The 20,947-nt window shown below is 39.8% G+C and overlaps 1 protein-coding gene across 2 annotated transcripts in view; it reads right to left on the reverse strand.

The window, feature by feature from the left end:
- Positions 1–20,947, reverse strand: part of CDKL5 (cyclin dependent kinase like 5) — a 257,239-nt gene that overhangs the window by 21,735 nt on the left and 214,557 nt on the right. Inside the window, exons 11-15 of one of the 2 annotated variants that reach the window (XM_075263752.1) lie at positions 12,944–13,024; positions 10,916–11,073; positions 9,342–10,356; positions 5,142–5,243; positions 305–407 (exon numbers count right to left, since the gene is read on the reverse strand). In XM_075263752.1, coding sequence (XP_075119853.1) covers positions 305–407; positions 5,142–5,243; positions 9,342–10,356; positions 10,916–11,073; positions 12,944–13,024 — 1,459 coding nt within the window. Of the gene's footprint in view, positions 1–304; positions 408–5,141; positions 5,247–9,341; positions 10,357–10,915; positions 11,074–12,943; positions 13,025–20,947 lie in introns of both variants that reach the window. The other variant, XM_075263751.1, reaches the window with a different exon arrangement.

Below are 20,947 nucleotides of genomic sequence, written 5' to 3' on the forward strand. Positions count from 1 at the left end.
CTACTTGCTTTTTGGACAATAATGTAAACAATGTTTCTTTACTTTTGTATCAAAAAATGAAGTTGTGCATGCAGGACATTAAAGTTTGTTACAAAAGTAAAGATAGCTTTCATCATGTTGTTTACATTTGTGGCAATGGGAACAGACACAGAATCAGTGCGACAGTTTAATGTCTGTTACTGTCATCCTGTAATGGAAGAAAGCAATGGACATTAACAATGGCAGGTTTGATTCAGGCCCCATCTTGTAGACTTGTATTCATCTTACACTGACATATAACAAAATAATATGATTATTAGTTTACCTCTGTAGAAGCTGCCAACCCGTCTGGGGACTGTATCACTATATATATGGCGGTTTTCTTTAGAGGATGGATCATCTGCATGTGTGTCATGGTAAGGTCCTCCCTGAACATTATAAAACAGGGCACAATTATTACACCATGGTATGTCACATTTTAGCGCATATGATGTATAAAGGTATATATCATATATAAGGTATAAAAAAATGCAAAAAATATAAAGTTGAAATAAGATATGTATTTACATTTCTCTAAGGGTATTATGCCATAAACATAATAATTGATCTAATAACAGAATATGTGATTGGATCAGAGGTGGTCTCTCCAATGGAACTACTGATCACTAGACTAGTGGGACCTGGCCATTCTGTGTATGGCTAGTACGGAGCAATGTCCAAGCAAGTGCAAGGCCTACTCATTTAATGGACTAAATTACTTTTTTTCTTTTTAATTTAGAAAGATATCTTTACAGCAAGTCCTCATGTGCACTGTAGCCAAGAACATTTTAAACAACTATTGCAGCAATCATCGCACAATGGCAGGAAAGTGCTTGAATTACAGGACTAAGAAATAGACATTCCAAGAAATCTTAGGAGAAATAAAAGGCTTGATCACTCTTTTCAATCAAAAGAAAAAAAAAGAAAAATATCTTCATGAACCTACAAATTAAAGGGGCTCGAAGTAATTGGTCTCAATTTTAATGCCATACCTATAAGCTTTCTGAGTTATTATAGTCCGCTATGTGCTCGCTGTTTTCTAATACATACATTTTACTAATCTGGTCACCAGAACAAAATCAAGGACCCTTGATACAGTACATGAGCTAAGCTGAATATAAGTAATGTTATAGGTGCAGATGCCTTAAACAGCCCCTAGATTTTTGGCTTGGACTGAACATGTTTTAATAAGTATAATATTTGAGCCCTTTTGGATTTTTTTTAACAACTACTTTTTAAGATCTATCTATCTCCTATCTATCTATTTATCTGTGTGTCTGTCTATCTATCTGTCTCCTATCTATCTATCTATCTATCTATCTATCTATCTATCTATCTTTGTATCACTCTATTATCTATCTATCTATCTCTCTTTCACTATCTATCTATCTCTCTTTCACTATCTATCTATCTATCTATCTATCTATCTATCTTTGTATCACTCTATTATCTATCTATCTATCTATCTATCTATCTATCTCTTTCACTATCTATCTATCTATCTATCTATCTATCTATCTCTCTTTCACTATCTATCTATCTATCTATCTATCTATCTTTGTATCACTCTATTATCTATCTATCTCTTTCACTATCTATCTATCTATCTATCTATCTATCTATCTATCTATCTATCTCTCTTTCACTATCTATCTATCTATCTATCTATCTATCTATCTATCTTTGTATCACTCTATTATCTATCTATCTATCTATCTATCTATCTATCTATCTATCACTTATCTATCTATCTATCTATCTATCTATCTATCTATCTATCTATCACTCCAAAATGTATTCCATATACACAAGATTCAATCCAACAAATATGGAACCTTTTTTAAGCAGCTTACCGAAACATAGTGTATATGAAATACACGGACGTAGCTGGAGGGGGCAACCGAGGCAAGTGCCCCGTGCAGGTTAACAGATTACCAACAAGCCACATTATGTATTTAGACACAGAGCAAGGGCAGTGAATGGAACCTCAGCCTTGGGTTACAGAAAGTCTAACTACATCTTTGTGGAATAAATTCACCCTTTGCTATTTTTTCACACGCTTTATTCTTGCATACTGGGACATGACGAGTTGACATTTTAAGCATAAATTCACCTTACATGTCTATATAATTAACAATCATATGAGTAGCAAGAAAAATACCGTAACTAAAAGCTGCTAAATGTTTAGTTTTACATTTCTTGTACTTGTGATTCAAGCTTCAGTCTGTATTAGGGCATATTCACATGGCAAAAATACAAATCATAAAAATCTGCCATGTATTTTTCCAGTGGAGTTCACAGCAGGCTGAAATCCAATGAGCCCTGAAATTCTACAGAGGTTCAGAATGCTAAATTTGCCCCATTCAATGGCCAGTTGCTGTGGACTGAATTCTAGTTTTATTTCCTAGGCTGAGACCCATGTTGCGGCAACGCAGCTTCTTTTGTTGCAGTTTTTTGAGCTAATACCAGGAGTGAGTTGAGCAGAAAGTAGAAGTATAAGAACTTCCTATACTGTATATTCCCCATTCCTTTTATAGCCTTTGTAGCCTTTCTTGGCTTTAGCTTAAAAACACGCAACAAAATAAGCTGCGATTCTGCAATGTGGGGCCTTTTTTTTTTTTTTTAAAGTGTTCATCTCTGACTCCCATTGAAATCTATAAGGGGCAGATTTGAAGAGATTTCCATGTTGATCAGTGTGAAAACAATTCTGTGTGAACTTAAGCTTATAGTTCTAGCATGTGTCCACAATTCTGCTGGTTGCTACAAGAATCAGTCAACATCTCTGTGATTTCTGAGCTCTTATCAGTCGGTTTAATTGAATTTGGCTGATAAGGGCTGAGATAGGGAGTCCCTTACCTCTGTATGTAATGCAAACTGCCTCAAATCCAGCTCTGCTACATCAGCTTCACACTGTGGTAATTCATTTACAACCAATCCCGTGCAAGTGAAACCCCGCCCACCAATGTGCCGAGAAAAGCTGGAAGTGAATAGAGCACAACAGCCTGCAGGTTGGTGAACAAGCGTCATGGGAATACCCCTTTAACTGTAAAAGTTATACTTTTCTGCAAGGAAAATTCTGCTCTGTTTTGTCTTCCCATATAATCGATATCTATATTAATTTATAAAACTTTCTACTACCCTGAAGTCATTTTGAGGGCTGCTGCTGTACACCCTCTTGTATATTTTGTATACAGTGCCCAGTGAAGTCATTTTACAGTGAACCTGCATAACTAACTGCATCTCTTCTTTTTGAACAAGATGTACCAGTTTCAAAGACAGAAAACGTTCCTGCTGGAAGCACAGATGTGACCCATTTTTACGGTACAACTAATGATCACTTAAGAGTGCACCTGTCCCTTACACAGAACATCTATCTTACATTGAGATCAGGTTAACAAAGTTTCTAAAGGACACAAAGCAACAGTAACTTTTTCCGTTGAGATAAACCAAATTTTCCTATAATGCACCAAGAGACAAACTTCCTGAATTTATCAACTATTCTTATTCTTATGACTAAGGGCAAGCTCTCCAAAATCTATAGATGAAAAAGATGGGCCGAATTTGTCAACTTGAGATTTTGGGAAAAAAACGGACACCCGACAGGCACCAAGCAGACCCCATTATGGTTAATAGGGTCCCTCGGGATCCTATAGAAAGGTGACAAGTTTCAATCTTTCGACAAACCCTTGAGACATGAACAGGAAGGAAAGTACTATAATATACATCAATGAAAGAAGTACCAATATTATCTATTCTACAGTATAAAAAAAAATATCTCAGTGACACAAAAAAAATAAATGAAAATAACGTCTCCCTTCATTTTCCCTGTAACACCTTGGAAGGCTCCTTTCTATGATTTTTTTTTTTTTTTTTGTATACCTTGCTATACTTGTAAGAATAGTCCAAGCTACAATGCACAATGACCAAAAGTGTAAGTAGCCTATAGACAACATGTTTTGAAGCAGGGCTATTGTTTTCAAGTGAAAAGACAGAAGCACATTAACATATTACAAAGGCACAAATATCTTGCAAAGCAAGCAAGCATTTATTACTTCACATGCAAATGAGGAACATCAAAAAAGCAAGCCACTGTACTGAAAATCCTCTATTCACTTTCCTAAAGGAGAATTTCTAGCAAGAATTTTTACTTTAGAATATAAGCATACTCTTGCTACTATTGTATTTCTCTATCAAAGACTGAGGATATACTAGATATGGTAAAGGTAGCTGTAGCTGTTCCTCATGGGTGGATCTTACAGGTTTGGCTTAGCTATGTTAACTGTTTCTACACCTTGAGTCACGCTTTCTTCCTCCACTGTCCTTAACACAATTCTTCCTTGGAGAATAATCGACAAAAGACAAGGGGCAATCTGCCTGAGAACTATATTATAAGAGTGTGGTTGCAGAAAGTTTAAAGGGGTTTTCCACGTTAAACAATTGATACCCTATCCTCAAAATAGGTAATCAAGGAATGATTGTCAGTGTGCCGACACCCAGCTGAATAGGCTGCAGTGCTGCGCACACACTGGATAATTGTATAGTGGCTATGCTTGGAATTGCAACTTAACCTATTCACTTGTATGGGACTGAACCGCGATCAGGCCATGTGACCAATGACGTGATGTCAATAAGGCTGGTGAAACGGAAGTACCAGCTGATCCATGGGGTCTGTATTTTGGAACTTAAACACCGGTCATTGATTTAAAATCCTGGGAAACCTCTTTAGGCCAAGACTCCACGTTATGGTCTGTAGCAAAAAAACCTGCGATAAAACACGCAGGAAAGGTAGCCATTTTCCTAACTGCTTAGATGTGGGTGAATTGATGGCCTTGTCCTGCGTCTTGAAAGGCTAGGAGTGTCCTAAGCTGCTGGACCCTCACACCCTGCCTGCTGACTGCCTGCTGGTCCTTGGTATATATCATTTTTTTTAACCATGATGAACATTCTGCTACTTTAAGATACACTGAGGACAAAGTACTCTTTGGATTTATTCTTAAGCACCGAGGCCTGAATTTGCAGATCTAACTTGCAAAATGTACAGATAAATTGGTGAGAATTCCTGATATTTGGCAAAGCTTAAATTTTCTTTTAGTTGTTGATATCCCTGTTTACGTGATTCAGACCTCAGTCTTTTGTCGCGAATGAAATGAAGTTGCACCATCTCTGTTGGGCTCTTTAGCTAGAGGTCTTGAGTGGATGATCCCTTCGGATGGAGCTGGGTCAGCCTGCTAACAGCAAATAAAACAAATGGTTCATACAGATTGTGAAGCAAGACAGCACAGATATTACCTGGTGAACAGGGTAAGCTTAAATAAAACATATTACATAAACGCACACTGAACAATGACATACAAGACAGACATTTGTCAAAAAAAGAGTCCTTTATCTTAGTAATGGTGTTTAAAGCATTAGGATGGCACTTAAGAGGTTAATAACAGTAGTAAATAATTAAAATCAGGAGTATAGAGTAACCAAAACCATAAAACTGTATCTTGGTACAAGGTAAGCAAGTAATATATAAAACGTATCCATACGACTATGGGTTGTAGCATGTAGGTCACTGCTTTCATTTACCAACCTGATTATGACAATTTGTATTTGCACTATTGTTTTCTGACATATTGGTGTAAAAAGCAAAGCTAAGTGAAAAAAAAAAGATTTGTTGGAAATACTAGAATAACACCATCAATGAGTCAAATGGGAAACTGGTGCAGAAATTTCTTGCACTCTTTAAAACATGAAAGGTTAAGGTGTCTTTCCCAGACTGTAAGTTTGTACAGTTTATCCAATGTGTTCATATACCTTTAGGGTAAGTTCACACAGAGTTTTTTGGTCAGGATTTTGAGGCCGTATTCGCCTCAAAATCCTGACCGAAAAAAAGGCTCCCATTGAAATCAATGGGAGCCGGACAGTTCTTTTTTCCAGGAGCCGTTTGTTCTGGCTCCCAGAAAAAAGAAGCGACATTCTCATTCTTTCAGGCAGATTTGCCTCGCGACATCCGCCTGAAGACACTCTCTCCTCCCGACTAGGTCCATTCATTTGGGCCTAATCCGGAGCAGGGTGCACTGCACCGGCATCCAGTTGCAGCTACCCGTATTTTGGTCCGGAACCTGAGGCGGCCTCAAGGCTAAAAATATTGATGACCTAATATCAGATCAGTGGGGGTCTGACACCCGGCACACCCATCAATTAGCTGTTACACAGAGAATGAGCACAAAGCAAATATCTCTGAGTAGTGGCCAAACTGAGTCACTGACAAAGAGAACAGAGCGATCCCCTTCCCACTCAATTCTATGGGCATCAGCTAATCAATTAAGATGCCAGGTGCCGGGCCCCCATTTATCTGACATTGATGACCCATGCTTAGCTAGTAGACTGGAAATATGAATATGATGAATATGTATTACAGGGATGGCTCAAGTCTGCTAGAATGGGAGTCATATAGAAGGGTTCTCCATCCTGGCTCCTAGAAGGGGCCTAGCATGCACTCATAAGTCGTTAAACTCAATCTCTACTGAAGCTACTTCAGTTCATCATTAGACTTTACTATCAAATATATTTACCAGGAGGCTTGGAGTGACTTATTGCTTTAGATGATGCGTTCCACAAAGGGGATAACCAAGCACCATAGTGGGTTGTCCTCTTGATGGACTTGCAATGATAATGTCCCAGTAGAACAACTACCGGACCGGTCTTTATGTTTGGTCATTCAATTTCTCTTCTCAGCAACAAAGTTGTACAGTAGATTAACGCCTTGAATGTACAGTGAGAAAATCTCAAATTTCCCAGAACATCACACAATGCGAACAATCCCTTTGATTTTTGATTTCCTTGGAAAACCAGAACATTCTTGACAATAACAATGCTATTATATAAAGCTAAAGTATTTTCATTCAAAGCCGATCTCCAGTATTTTGTCATTATGGGAGAGACTACTAAAAAAGGTACCCGAGTTGTACATGTAATTGGAAAATATTTGCACAACCCACACACTAACACCTACTCTCTCATACACCAAACACTAAGAGCGTTGCTTATTACCATAATCCATTTGTTTCCGTTTTAAGAAGCTGCATTAGAAATGGAACAAATATAGAATGGGAAGGCAATGCACAAATTGAAGCCGAGCATACAAAAAGCGTGATTATCAAAAACCAGGCTAAAGCTCCATTATAAACCAATTCCTCCGAAATACACATTATGCTCAGCGGTGCAAGATAATAGAGGTGTTTTATGGCAGCAAAGTTTGCTGTAACCTAAATTAAATTATTTTATGCTCACTGAAAATGAAAGACCTATGGGAAGTATGTCCTAAAAGGTAAATCTTTGACTCCTGATCTTATCTTAGTTAACAGATGGATTGGTATTGTGATGTATACATACATGTATACATAGGTAGATGTATCAAAATTGGTGTGTTGTACAGTTTTTCATCGGCAAACCTCATTAGCTATATAATATAATACTGACCGTCAATGGTGATAGCTAAACCTCTATTCACATGAATAAACTAGGCAAAAAGAAAAATCCATCTAATATGCCCTTCTACCATTACACTAGTGGTGGTTTTAGAAAAATGCTGATGTTTTACGGCTGTTTTTTAAGTATTATTTTGGGTGAAAGCCAAAAGTGGATTCCAAAAGGAAAATGCATTAAAAACTAAACTGGTATTTTTCCAAAAAAATGCTGTATGTGAAAACAGTTAAGCAACCAATAAAGAAGTATGAAGCCAGCACTTCATCACCGCTAAGAGTAGCCATCAAGTCAGTTTCATGTTTATAATTTGACATTTAAAGTGTAACTCCCATTTTTATTTTTGCTATTAGAAAAACAGGCTGTAACCAGTGGCGTAACTACCGCCATAGCAGCAGAGGCAGCTGCCACAGGGCCCGGGACATTGGGGGCCCGGTGACAGCTGCTACCGCTACTATCATTATACTCAGGGGTCTTTTTGGCCCCCCGAATATAATGATTGGCGGACCGGGGAGAGGTAAGAAACATAAAAAACATGTTACTTACCTCTCCACGATCCTGCCAAGCCTCCTTCCTGACGTCTCTGACGTCACATGAACCTGGCCTGCGTCCCGGGTCATGTGACGTCCAATGTCATTGAACACGGACAGCAGCGCAGAAGACCGCGTAGGAGCCGGGGGACAGGTAAGTAACAGTAGTTTTTTATGTTTTTATTCCCCCGGGTCTCCAATTATTATACTCTGGGGTCTGAAAAGAACCCAGAGTATAATAATTGTTTATGGGTGTCCACAGTGGGACATAGTACTGTGTGCAGGGGCCACTATGGGGGATAATATTGTGTGCAGGGTCCACTATGGGACATAATACTGTGTGCAGGGGCCACTAAGGGACATAATACTGTATGGAGGGGCCACTATTGGGGATAATACTGTGTGCAGGGGCCACTATGGGGGATAATACTGTGTGCAGGGGCCACTATGGGGGATAATACTGTGTGCAGGGGCCACTATGGGGGATAATACTGTGTGAAGGGGCCACTATGGGGGATAATACTGTGTGCAGGGGCCACTATGGGGCATAATAGAACGCGCAGAAATGCGTAGGAGGGGGTCGGTCGAGGTCTTCGGGGTCGGTGTCGGTCGGGGGGGGGGGGGGGGGGGCATGTCAAAAGTTCACCACGGAGCCCCGCCATTCCTAGTTACGCCACTGGCTGTAACATTCTCCTTAGCAGCAAAGCTGAAGCATTTAATAAAGTACGGGATGGTCCCTTCAAATGGCTGTATACATCCTAGAAAAATGGTTCCTGTTATAGTTAGTACTTCAATCCTGGAAGCATATGCTGAGAACGCTGTCTTGTGATAGCAGAACCATTTTTCTAGGGAGTATAAAACCAGAGAACTTTACAGCCTGTTTTCTATAAAGAGGAAGTTTGATAGGTTAATAAAGTATATTACAATATACAAATAAAATGGGAGTTACACTTGAAAATCAGTAATTTTAGGCTACAGGTACATGACCGTGATTGAATGGAATGGACAGCTCATAGATGAAATCTGCGTACCGCTCATGTCTCCGCAGCCCCATTTTTTGCTCTCAGTGAGCAAGGACCACAAAAAGAGTTTTGCCCCAGGCTCACCGCTGCATACAGGGGCCCATGATAATGCACGGACCAGTGTAAGCAGCCATAAAAATAAATGAGTCAGTGTGCTAGCTGTGAAAAACATGGTTAGCATACTGACAAAGCACATTAGCATGTAGCCTTGGCATGTAGCTTTACTAAAACCTTCAAATTACGTAATCTTCAAAAAAATTATAAATTAAAAACATGAATGCATAAAAATGTAACCAACCCTAGAAGTATCTTCTGTGCAATCTTCACGTGATGAGCCAACAGATCTGGTCAATGTTCGATGTTGTACCTGAGGAGATAGCAACTGAAGACTGTTGGCCCTAGATGCCATGCCTTGCCCAACACTTAGTCCTGGGTCATTTCCTTTAACCCGCACTCTGTCCCGACTCACATACATGGAGTGTCTGTGAGGGCGTTGCTGGGAGGAGAAAGGACTAGTGTAACCTAGGCCATATGAAAAAGATTCATGTGGGGCTGACAGTGAGTGAGTGTGACTACTATCCATCTGATCAGGAAGTTTCAGTTCCTCCATAGTTCTGGAATGTCTTGTGGTAGGTCTCCTGGACTCTAAAGTTCCTTCTTTCCTATTAGTCCTTCCAGAGGGGCTTAACATACCTCTGTTGTCACCATGCCTAGGTCCAGCAGGGCTTGTTGGAGAATTTAAGTCATGACAGCTAGATGGAAAATATCTACTGTTGGGTTCCAGTCCTTGTCCTCTACTTTCAGTAAGATTTCCCACAGATTTTGAATCTGTCAGAACGCCATGACTTTTTGAATAGTTCATATAAGAACCGCTTTTCCTTGAAGATTGTGGGATGGTATCAATGTAACTATGGCGTGCATGTTTTTCACCAGGTTGTAAGCTTCCAGTTTTACCTTCCATGAATGAATGCCTGTTGTGTTGGGAACGTGAACTTGACTTCATATATTTTGTTCCTGGCCCTTCACTGGTCTTTGGCTCAGTCCCAAAATCAAATTCAGTCTTAGACTTTGCGTCCTTTGGACTAAGGAGGTGTGGCAAATTATTATTGGACAGATCCTTGTTACCAGACCCACTTTGGTTGCTCTTTTTTGGATGGACTGTTGGACTGTGAGATCCTGTTGGGTGACTTCCATTGATAAAGGTTTCATTTGGTGGATGAGCTTCTTCACCTCTTTTTGGTCCAACAGAAAGACTTTGCACATCTTTACTGTTTGATCTGTGATGTGGCTGAGAGCTTTTAGTAGACGGTTTCCTGAAGAATAAGATTTACAATGTGACTTAGGGAGCAAAACACAGCAGTCACTAGATGATTATAACTATATTGTACCCTATACAGATATTCTACCCTCGAGAGATTTTCCATTGTAAAAGTCTCAAAAAAATCTATAAATAGTATCAACTGTGGTGTAAGGATAAAGGGGATCCATTCTCCAATAAATAATGTAGACCAAAATGAGGATCCAACCAGGGTAGAAAAATGAGGGGACAGAGACCCTCAAAATATCTCCTTAGGAAACGTTTGTATCTTGTGTATTGTTGACTAACATGAATGCACCAACAAAGTATTACCCATTTTACATATGACAGATACCTATTCCACAGTGGTGTATACTACTCATAAGAATCTCTTCCATCAACAAGTCTGGTGCAAATTTTCTAAGAGCAAGAATTTTGGAGACTAGTTCAGAATATAACCCAAGTGATCTCACAACGTCCCATATTTTTACCCTAATTCAACATTTCCTTCAAAGTCCCACATCAAATCTTTCTCTCGAAGAACACAATTACATTTTACTGAAAGAGACAATGACCTGCTTGATGAGTTGCTGTCTGAGTGATGAGTTTTTCTCTTGGATGATCTGGAAGGAGAACTCCCACCACGATCCAAGAGTCTCTGAGTCTGAAATGCTGGATGGTTCAAGCTCTGTTCGGTCAAATATCTATCAGACGGATTTAGCTTCAATAAGTTCTAGATAAAACAGAGTTTCATTTACAATCATGATCTAGACATGAAATGAATGACATGAGTACAGAGGAAGTATCATTTGTATGCAGAATAAGAATATATAGTACAACTGGTGCAGTCACAGCCTCCTATATACTGTATAGCTGGGAAATTACATAGATTTACTTCTAATGGATCTTTAAAAGGAGGCTTGCTAAATTATCCCTCCCCTCTGAACTTACTAGAGGCCTTCAAGACTGAAAAATCCCTTAAACAGTTATCAAACCAGAGCTAGCCTATCATCCATCTTTAGATGTACAACTTCTGGCATCTATTTCAACAGAGGTCATACAACTGAAACTATGGAGAAATATGAGGCAGTCATCCATCTCAAATTCCTCTTCATTTCAATTCTGTTCCTCCAGCCTCCCATTGTAGAAAGCCATGTGGCTTAATGTAGGAGGGAAGATCTGGCGCTGAATCTGTAATGGTATCAGCGGCACGGCTGAGCAGCACAACAGATTGATCAAGGAGGCAGAATCCGACGCTGATTTTGGGGTACCCTAATGACCATTAAGATGGAGTCTCCATTGGACTTTTTCCTCCACTGGTTTCATAACAACAAACACCCAATGTACCACATCATAGTCAATGGGGTTTGTCGGACTAAATGTGTAATTGCTGCTTTAGCAGTCCGCCTCTCCTTTGTTTGGGTCCCCCAATAGACCAGATAAAGGGATAGTACCTTTTCAGGTTGAAAAAATCCCTGCAAATCACCGCTGTAAAATATGCAAGTTTAGTGTCTGTGTATTCTCATTACCTACACTTCTGTCTGCTCATAAATTGCTAATATCTTTTCAGTTATTAATGATATATTATGTATCGCATTCACTGTTACATAGAAGACAATTTGTAAAAATCTATAGGGATATATCGAAAGAATGAAAAGATTTCCAGTTAAATTTGTGGCATACGTAGTCAGTCTACCTAAGTAAACTATCGAAACTATAGAGTCTAAAGTATCGATCTAACATCTACAGCGGGGGGTCTCAATCTCAGGTGGGCAAATAAGCTGTGCATAAAAAAAAAATTAAGTTGATGGGTTGATTCTAGAGATGAGTGAACAGTGAAATATTCAAGATTCAATATTCGTTTCGAGTAGAGCCTCAATATTCGACTACTCGATCGAATATCGAATCCCATTATAGTCTATGGGAAAAAATGCTCGTTTCAGGGGAAACCACTATTCGACTAAAAGAGAGTTACCAAGTCCATCAATAGCAGGAGGAGAGTGTTTAGGAGGAGCGCTGTGCAGTTAAAGCGCATGGACCCCATTATAGTCTATGGGGTCCGTGCGCTTTAACTGCACAGCACTTGGAGTTGCGCTGATAAAAAGTAAGCTCCCTCGTAACCGCAAGCTGCCAGCTCTCCTGACTAGCAAGGACAAGCCTGCTGCAGAACCAGCGTTGATTTTCCGAATACTATACACTGTATAGCATTCGGCCAATCAACACGGGCTCTGAATCGAATATTTACTGCGAATAGCTAGTAGTATTTGATCGAGTATGAATATTTCGAATACCGTAGTATTCGATAGAATACTACACGCTCATCTCTAGTTGATTCCCTTCCTTGCATTTTAATGTCTCCCAGCAGTGGCCCCTAAATCTATCTATCTATCTATCTATCTATCTATCTATCTATCTATCTATCTATCTAGGTGCCATAGACAGTATATATGGAACCTAGCACATTCCTACTGGTATATAAGTCTACCATCTATTTAAAGAGATAAAAAGTGGATGTCACTTTTTATGTGAATAATGTAAAATTCATTGAACACCGTTATCATAAAACTTGTAGAATTTGTGCATGGCATTCTAGATGTCCTTACCTTCATAAGGTCAAGTAAAACACTACTAATGATCCCCAAGTATCTTCTCTCTAAAGACTGAGGATGGTTGACTGCTGGAAACTAGAGTAATCAGAAATTGATAAAAAAGGATTAATTGTATATCAAATAAATGAATATCACTACATTGCAGTGTTTATTCAACAGGAATAAACTACATAAGGTTAAAATATAAAACTGTACAAAAAGCAAGCAAAGAAAACGAAAAATTCCCTATAAACATGAAAGTATATCTTTAGCTATGAACACCAATTTAGGATACATGACGACTAAGAATGTGTGCTTGTGCCATGGAATAAAATGGCACATGGATGATAGCTGTGTGCCTCCTGTCTCTGCAAGGATTTGCTTCAGTGAACCCTGAATACAAAACGGACAGGTATAGAATCTGTGCTGAGTTTTGCCCAGGTTCGCAGTCCCATACACGGAGCTGTGATAATATACGGGCTTGTGTATGGGGTCACAGAAAATAAAGGATCAGTGTGAAAGCTACAGTTACAGTTTATATATAGCCTACATATAAAATTATGGCCCGGTTCACATCTGCGCATGGGTTTCTGTTCCCCAAACAGACCCCAAAACGGAAACCTCATGCGCATAAAAAGGTGATTACCTTAGGAAACACCGGCCTAAGCTACTTTCTAAGGCTAGTTTCATGCTGGTGCTTTTGTATCCGTTGTTCTGATCTGCTATTTATAACCAAATTGACAGACACAGACATAGCACTTTCCATTTGTAACAGTCATCCAGTGCAATTTTAAAATAAAAACGGAAGGTCCCTTATATCAGTTTTTCATATACAGAATTTTTTTCCATACCTCCCCTCAACCCTGCAACATGCAAAGGTATGTATGTGTGTGTGTGTGTGTGTGTGTGTGTGTGTGTGTGTGTGTGTGTGTGTGAGGGATGGTCTAAGACTGGCAGACGGCATTATCTTCCTTTGTCTAACTACTCAGAGTATCTCAGATTGTGGATGTTGCAGGCAGATCCAACTATATAATACAACAAGCACTTGTCACGTATGGAGTGGGCTATCCTTCTGGAACTGATCCATACATCCTTCCGGCACTGTCACTTTCATATATGGCAAATATCAGCTAAGGGTTAAGTAGGAAACACAAGTTGTTGACTGCTTGGTGGGAGATGAGGTTGTTAGGACGTGTCTGTCAACAGGATTGTTGTCTGTTTTCAATCGCAACCAAAAGCATTTTACTCAAAAGTGAAGATGTAGAAATAGAAATCCTAAATTATGTAGGATTTTCTTATGACACGGAATTAAGGACACAATTTGTCCTATTATGTTGTTATTGTTCTGATCTCTCTCTCTTCGTACAAAGAGCATCACACTGCTTACATACTGCTTGTGTTCTCATAGTTGAGCTGGGGTCAACTTTTCTCCAGGTAAACTATATCCATGTGCCAGGCAAGTCAAACAATGTGAAACACGACTTATCAGACAAGGACACCTTCACTTATTGCTTTATTGTCTAGTTTCATTGCTCACATGGCCATTTATGGAGCGTTCAGTGGTGTACAGAGTTAACCAAATGTGATGTGAGGCATGTTCTGATAACTTTCTATCACAGTAGAGATAACTTTTTAGCAATTTGTGCTGCAGTACTTTTGATAGGGTCAAAGTGGCGTTTATGACTAATTGACCAATAATCCCGGGTAACTGTCGTTGTCCTAATTAATTAGGCTGAGTGCCAGGCGGTCAAGAAATCACACCACTCTGTGTTGGTATTCATTCTTCTCTCAGCAAAAATGTATGCTGACACACTTTTTATTGAGGCCACGGGGTTAAACCGTATCAGAGAAAGGAAGTGATATAACAACAACGAAAGTTTTCATATTCATTCCTGATTGGTATGGTACATCTCAATCAAACAGAAAAAGTTTAAGCAGTTCCATATATAGCCAGCTACTCCTGGTCCTGCGTGGTAACCTTGGAGAGCTGTCTTGTGGCAGCAAGCCAAGCATTTGTTTTTCTTGCACCCATCTTGGATACAGGAGCCATCTTATCATATAACATTATACCAGTTTCAAACATAAGCAACTATATCTAGCATTCAACTTTTAAGGAAAACAATGTTTTTTTCATACATTACAGGATTATAAACTTCACACTATATTATGGGATTAGACTAGATGGTTCTCAAACACATTAGTGAGCTACGTTACTCATGACCCTGTAACAATTTCAGAACTATTTTTGGTAGGTTCTATCCACCACCTACTGGGAAGACCCCACAAGACCTGTCATCGTGTGCTTTCCCATGAATCCTCCTTCGAACACATCAATTTCAAGAACTGACTGTTCCCTTGCCACTTAAGATATTCGACCCCTTGACAGGTGTCACTGCCCTAAAAATAATCAATATCACTAAATTCACCCATAAATTGTTTTATTGTTATGGTCAATCAGTCTGTATGTCTATAAATATATATTTTTGAAAAACAAAGGAATACCAGGGAACGCCAGAAGAAATAAAACCCCAGGGCTTATGATTATTCGTTTTGATCGTTATTTCATAAGATACGAAGCATTTTTATTTCTGCAGATCAAGGCTGAATAATGTTTAATGCTGTGTGAGTTAATGTTCTTTGATCATTGGATTTTGGGTTCGATTCAAAGGCATCTGGATTCTCTAAGAATCTGTCTGCAATGTACTTATACAGGTCACAAAGCACTCATGTACCAAAAAATAGCCATTAGCAAGACGTTGGCTGTAAGCATTAAACACACCTGTAGGCGATCAATTCAATTATTCTAAAGACTAATTAACCAGGTTACTGCTCTCCCCGCGTTTCTGGGTGATGCGGCAGCTAGTGCCAGGCTTTAAAAGCAATGGAAGATGTTATTATACATTTACAGCTGGAAATAGAATGTTTCCACCAAAAGACACTATGGACGAAGGAAAGGGAATGTGGTGAAATGCAAAGGAAACATTCAGGGTATTGCCTTTAAGAGGGTCTGTCAAGTCCAAAATGCCCCCCAAACCAATGATAGTGCTGTGTAGGGGCCTTGGTAGTTCAAACCATCGACTCAACCTCTACCTCCATCCTACTGACAGCCATGATAAGACAGAAACAGAAAAGCTTTTTCAGGCTAAGGCTCAACCTAGTAAAACACAGCATTGCATTCTCCTAGAGTGTTCTTCTGTAGATTTTCTGCCCTATTAATACCTATACAGAAAATACTAGCATTTCTGATTTTCAAGAATGAAGGCACTTTGGAAACGCAACTTTTCCACTGCAGATTTTTTTCTACAATGTCATGTGTGAATGGTATTATCTCATCTGTCTTTGTAAGTCCACCCGGAGTTCAGGCAAAAAAAATATATGAACACTACTTAAATGACTAAGCAAAACAATTGGATAATTCAAATGTAATTTTATGTAAATACCGTACATATATATATATATATATATATATATATATATATATATATATATACAGTGCCTACAAGTAGTATTCAACCCCCTGCAGATTTAGCAGGTTTAATAAGATGCAAATAAGTTAGAGCCTTCAAACTTCAAACAAGAGCAGGATTTATTAACAGATGCATACATCTTACAAACCAAAAAGTTATGTTGCTCAGTTAAATTTTAATAAATTTTAAACATAAAAGTGTGGGTCAATTATTATTCAACCCCAAGGTTTAATATTTTGTGGAATAACCCTTGTTTGCAATTACAGCTAATAATCGTCTTTTATAAGACCTGATCAGGCCGGCACAGGTCTCTGGAGTTATCTTGGCCCACTCCTCCATGCAGATCTTCTCCAAGTTATCTAGGTTCTTTGGGTGTCTCATGTGGACTTTAATCTTGAGCTTCTTCCACAAGTTTTCAATTGGGTTAAGGTCAGGAGACTGACTAGGCCACTGCAACACCTTGATTTTTTCCCTCTTGAACCAGGCCTTGGTTTTCTTGGCTGTGTGCTTTGGGTCGTTGTCTTGTTGGAAGATGAAATGACGACCCATCTTAAGATCCTTGATGGAGGAGCGGAGGTTCTTGGCCAAAATCTCCAGGTAGGCCGTGCTATCCATCTTCCCATGGATGCGGACCAGATGGCCAAGCCCCTTGGCTGAGAAGCAGCCCCACAGAATGATGCTGCCACCACCATGCTTGACTGTAGGGATGGTATTCTTGGGGTCGTATGCAGTGCCATCCAGTCTCCAAACGTCACGTGTGTGGTTGGCACCAAAGATCTCGATCTTGGTCTCATCAGACCAGAGAAGCTTGATCCAGTCTGTCTCAGTCCTCCAAGTGATCATGAGCAAACTGTAGACGAGCCTTGACATGACGCTTTGAAAGTAAAGGTACTTTACGGGCTCGTCTGGAACGGAGACCATTGCGGTGGAGTACGTTACTTATGGTATTGACTGAAACCAATGTCCCCACTGCCATGAGATCTTCCCGGAGCGCCTTCCTTGTTGTCCTTGGGTTAGCCTTGACTCTTCGGACAAGCCTGGCCTCGGCACGGGAGGAAACTTTCAAAGGCTGTCCAGGCCATGGAAGGCTAACAGTAGTTCCATAAGCCTTCCAATTCCGGATGATGCTCCCAACAGTGGAGACAGGTAGGCCCAACTCCTTGGAAAGGGTTTTGTACCCCTTGCCAGCCTTGTGACCCTCCACCATCTTGTCTCTGATGGCCTTGGAATGCTCCTTTGTCTTTCCCATGTTGACCATGTATGAGTGCTGTTCACAAGTTTGGGGAGGGTCTTAAATAGTCAGAAAAGACTGGAAAAAGAGATAATTAATCCAAACATGTGAAGCTCATTGTTCTTTGTGCCTGAACTACTTCTTAATACTTTAGGGGAACCAAACAGAATTCTAGTGGTTTGAGGGGTTGAATAATAAATGACCCTCTGAATAAACTTTTCACAATTTAAAAAAAAATTAAACAAAGAAATAACATTCTTTTTTGCTGCAGTGCATTTCACACTTCCAGGCTGATCTACAGTCCAAATGTCACAATGCCAAGTTAATTCCGAATGTGTAAACCTGCTAAATCTGCAGGGGGTTGAATACTACTTGTAGGCACTGTATATATATATATATATATATATATATATATATATATATATATATTTATTTTTATTTTTATTTTATTTATTTTTTTTAATTTGCATGAAAATTAATGAGGGCTGTCTACTTCCAAAGACTCTCTGCCCACATCCCAGATTTCACCTCTGTAGATGAGAAGAGGAAACTCTACATCCTACTAGGAGAACAGGAGTCCACCGTGGAGATTGTCGCCTAATATGTGTACACCTGCCACCAATTGAGGGGAAGATGAGACCCCATGGACTGCCACACCCCATTACTGCCCTCTGTAATCAACCACCCACCCACCCATCCTATGTACGACCCCCCCAACCCAACCCCCCCATACCCACTACTCGATTTGCTTTGGCACTGCCAAACGTCTACTCAGACAGGCCAATAAAGCTTCTTTGATTTGATTACATCAGTATGCAATGGAAACCTCATTCTGTAGGGGTTAGTGTGTTTCCCTACTGTTCACAATGTGAGCAGATATATGTGGGCAGGGCTTAGCAAAGAATGTGATGGACAGATCTGCTCTCTGGTGCTTGGATAATACAATCCAGTACTAAGACATCATTGTAAAGATCTGGTAGCCCTGTATCCAGCTTCATTACTGAATTTCACCAAACAGCTTATTTATATAGGGAACCATTACTGAGCAACAACTAAACAACCATCCTCCCATGGCACCACAGGCAATGTCCTACCCCTCTCAGAGTGGCCCCAGTTTTGGAAGCAGCTGACCGAACGCTAGAGAGTGGCCAGTGCAAAACATAAGAGGGTCAGGCAAAGAATCGTCAAGAATGGGCTGAAGGTCATGGCAGGAGGAAAATCAAGGTCATAAACTAGTCAGGGTCAGGGCAAGTAGCTCAGATTAACAAGTCAAGTACAGGTAGAGATCATACACAGGAATCCAGCAGTAACAGTAACAAAAGCCCTTGCCGGAATCTAAAACACCAGATCCAATAATGCTGGGGTGCTGTATTGGGGGCTGAGTGGATATAAACAGGCCAGGACTTCTTGGGGTTGGTTTGAGAGGCCCATAGATGTGCATGTGCACCTTACATAGCAGCATGGAGAGTCTGGAACCACAAAGTGTGAACCAGAGCTGCGTATTCTGGAAAAGATGATATTTCGGCAAGCACAGACCTCCGGCATTGCGAATTTGAATTTATAGCTGAAATTTTAACACAATTGTGTAAAATATCCGTGTTCTGCAATTCTGATAGTTTAATTAAAAAATGTAAAAATGTATCATACAAAGAAATTAAAGTAAGCCTCCTAACCAGCACCTTCATAATTCTGCTGGCTACAGAGATTACTGTACGACTGTGTACAGAATTTTGGAACAAACATAAAGAGAGACTTTGTCCTCTTATTGTACAATAAATCAGAGAAACTGGTAAGATTGTTCCCGGGTTCTGTGTCATAACATGTAATTTATGGCTCATCCTAAAATAATAGGTTTGGAAGGCAAGGAAATGGAAAAATCGTGTATTGCCAGGGTCTGCTAGCAAGAAGGGGATGAATGCAGAACCTTAATATCACCTTTCAAGATGCTAATGCCGAGTTTACAGAATGCAGAAAAGCTCAAGTTTCATTTACAAGAGTAACTAGTGAGAGTATAGCATCAATCCAATACTATACATACAGCCATATGTAACATAAAGAAGTCTTTCCTAGCCAAGAGACATAAAAATCACATATACCAGTCACATTAGTACAGGTAACTGTAGTGACTTATACAAGGGTGTCTGATTTCCAAAAAGGACACACCCTATGAGAAGGTTGGTATATGGGCCTTAGCACATCAAGCTTTTCTCTCCTGCTTTATTGGTTGGCCCAAATAGTGATACATTCCTAAACCTATATGTTGTAAGGGTTAGAGATGAGCGAACACTGTTCGGATCAGCTGATCCGAACAGCACGCTCCCATAGAAATGAATGGAAGCACCTGTGACGCGGGATGCCGGCAAAGTCAGCGTCACAGGTGCTTCCATTCATTTCTATGGGAGCGTGCTGTTCGGATCGGCTGATTCGAACAGTGTTCGCTCATTTCTAGTAAGGGTCCGTCTGGCTTATTTATGTGTACCATAAATAAAACACATTATTTTACATTTTTTATCATCGAAATTGCTTGGATCACATATGTCATATTAGCTAATTCTATACAGAGAGACAAAATGGTGCAAAAAGGTGCTCAAGTCTGAAAACGTCTTACATATACAGTATACTTAAAGGGGTTATCCACTTTCTAACATTGATGGTCTTATCGGAAGATATACCATCAATGTTAGATCTGCAGAGGTCCTACATCTGAGACCCCTGCAGATCAGCTATTCTAGGACAACGTGGCTCCTGTTAATGTTTATATGTCAGAAGTCGCCATACTTACTCACTGTACAAGTGTAGCGGAAGGTTTAGATACTGCAATATAACCTAAAGCCGCTTCTAAACTTAGCGTGGCGACTAAGCTTCACAGCTCCTGTCAAGTAAACATTACTGGGAGCCACGCTGTCCCGGAATAGCTGATCTGTAGATATCAGACTCCCGAAGATCTAATATTGATGGCCTACTCCAAGGATAGCCCTTCAATATTAGAAAACAGGAAACCCCTTTCACATGCTATAACAATAACACCATATATGCTATATGCTATAACAACCTCCAATAACACTATCACCGCACCACCATCTGTACAGTCTCCCCCTCTCCTTCTGTCTCTACCCCCTTCCCTCGAAGATTGTAAGCCCTCGCGGGCAGGGCCCTCTACCCCACTGTGCCAGCCGATCACTGTTCGTATGATATGTACCTGTATATTTTGTGTATTGTATTAACCCCCAAATGTAAAGCAGCATGGAATTAATGGTGCTATATAAATAAACAATAATAATAATAATAATAATAAAAATGCTATAATGCACATGCAAACAT

The sequence above is a fragment of the Leptodactylus fuscus genome, chromosome 2 (genome assembly GCF_031893055.1).
Source record: "Leptodactylus fuscus isolate aLepFus1 chromosome 2, aLepFus1.hap2, whole genome shotgun sequence".
NCBI classification, from domain to species: Eukaryota; Metazoa; Chordata; class Amphibia; order Anura; family Leptodactylidae; genus Leptodactylus; species Leptodactylus fuscus.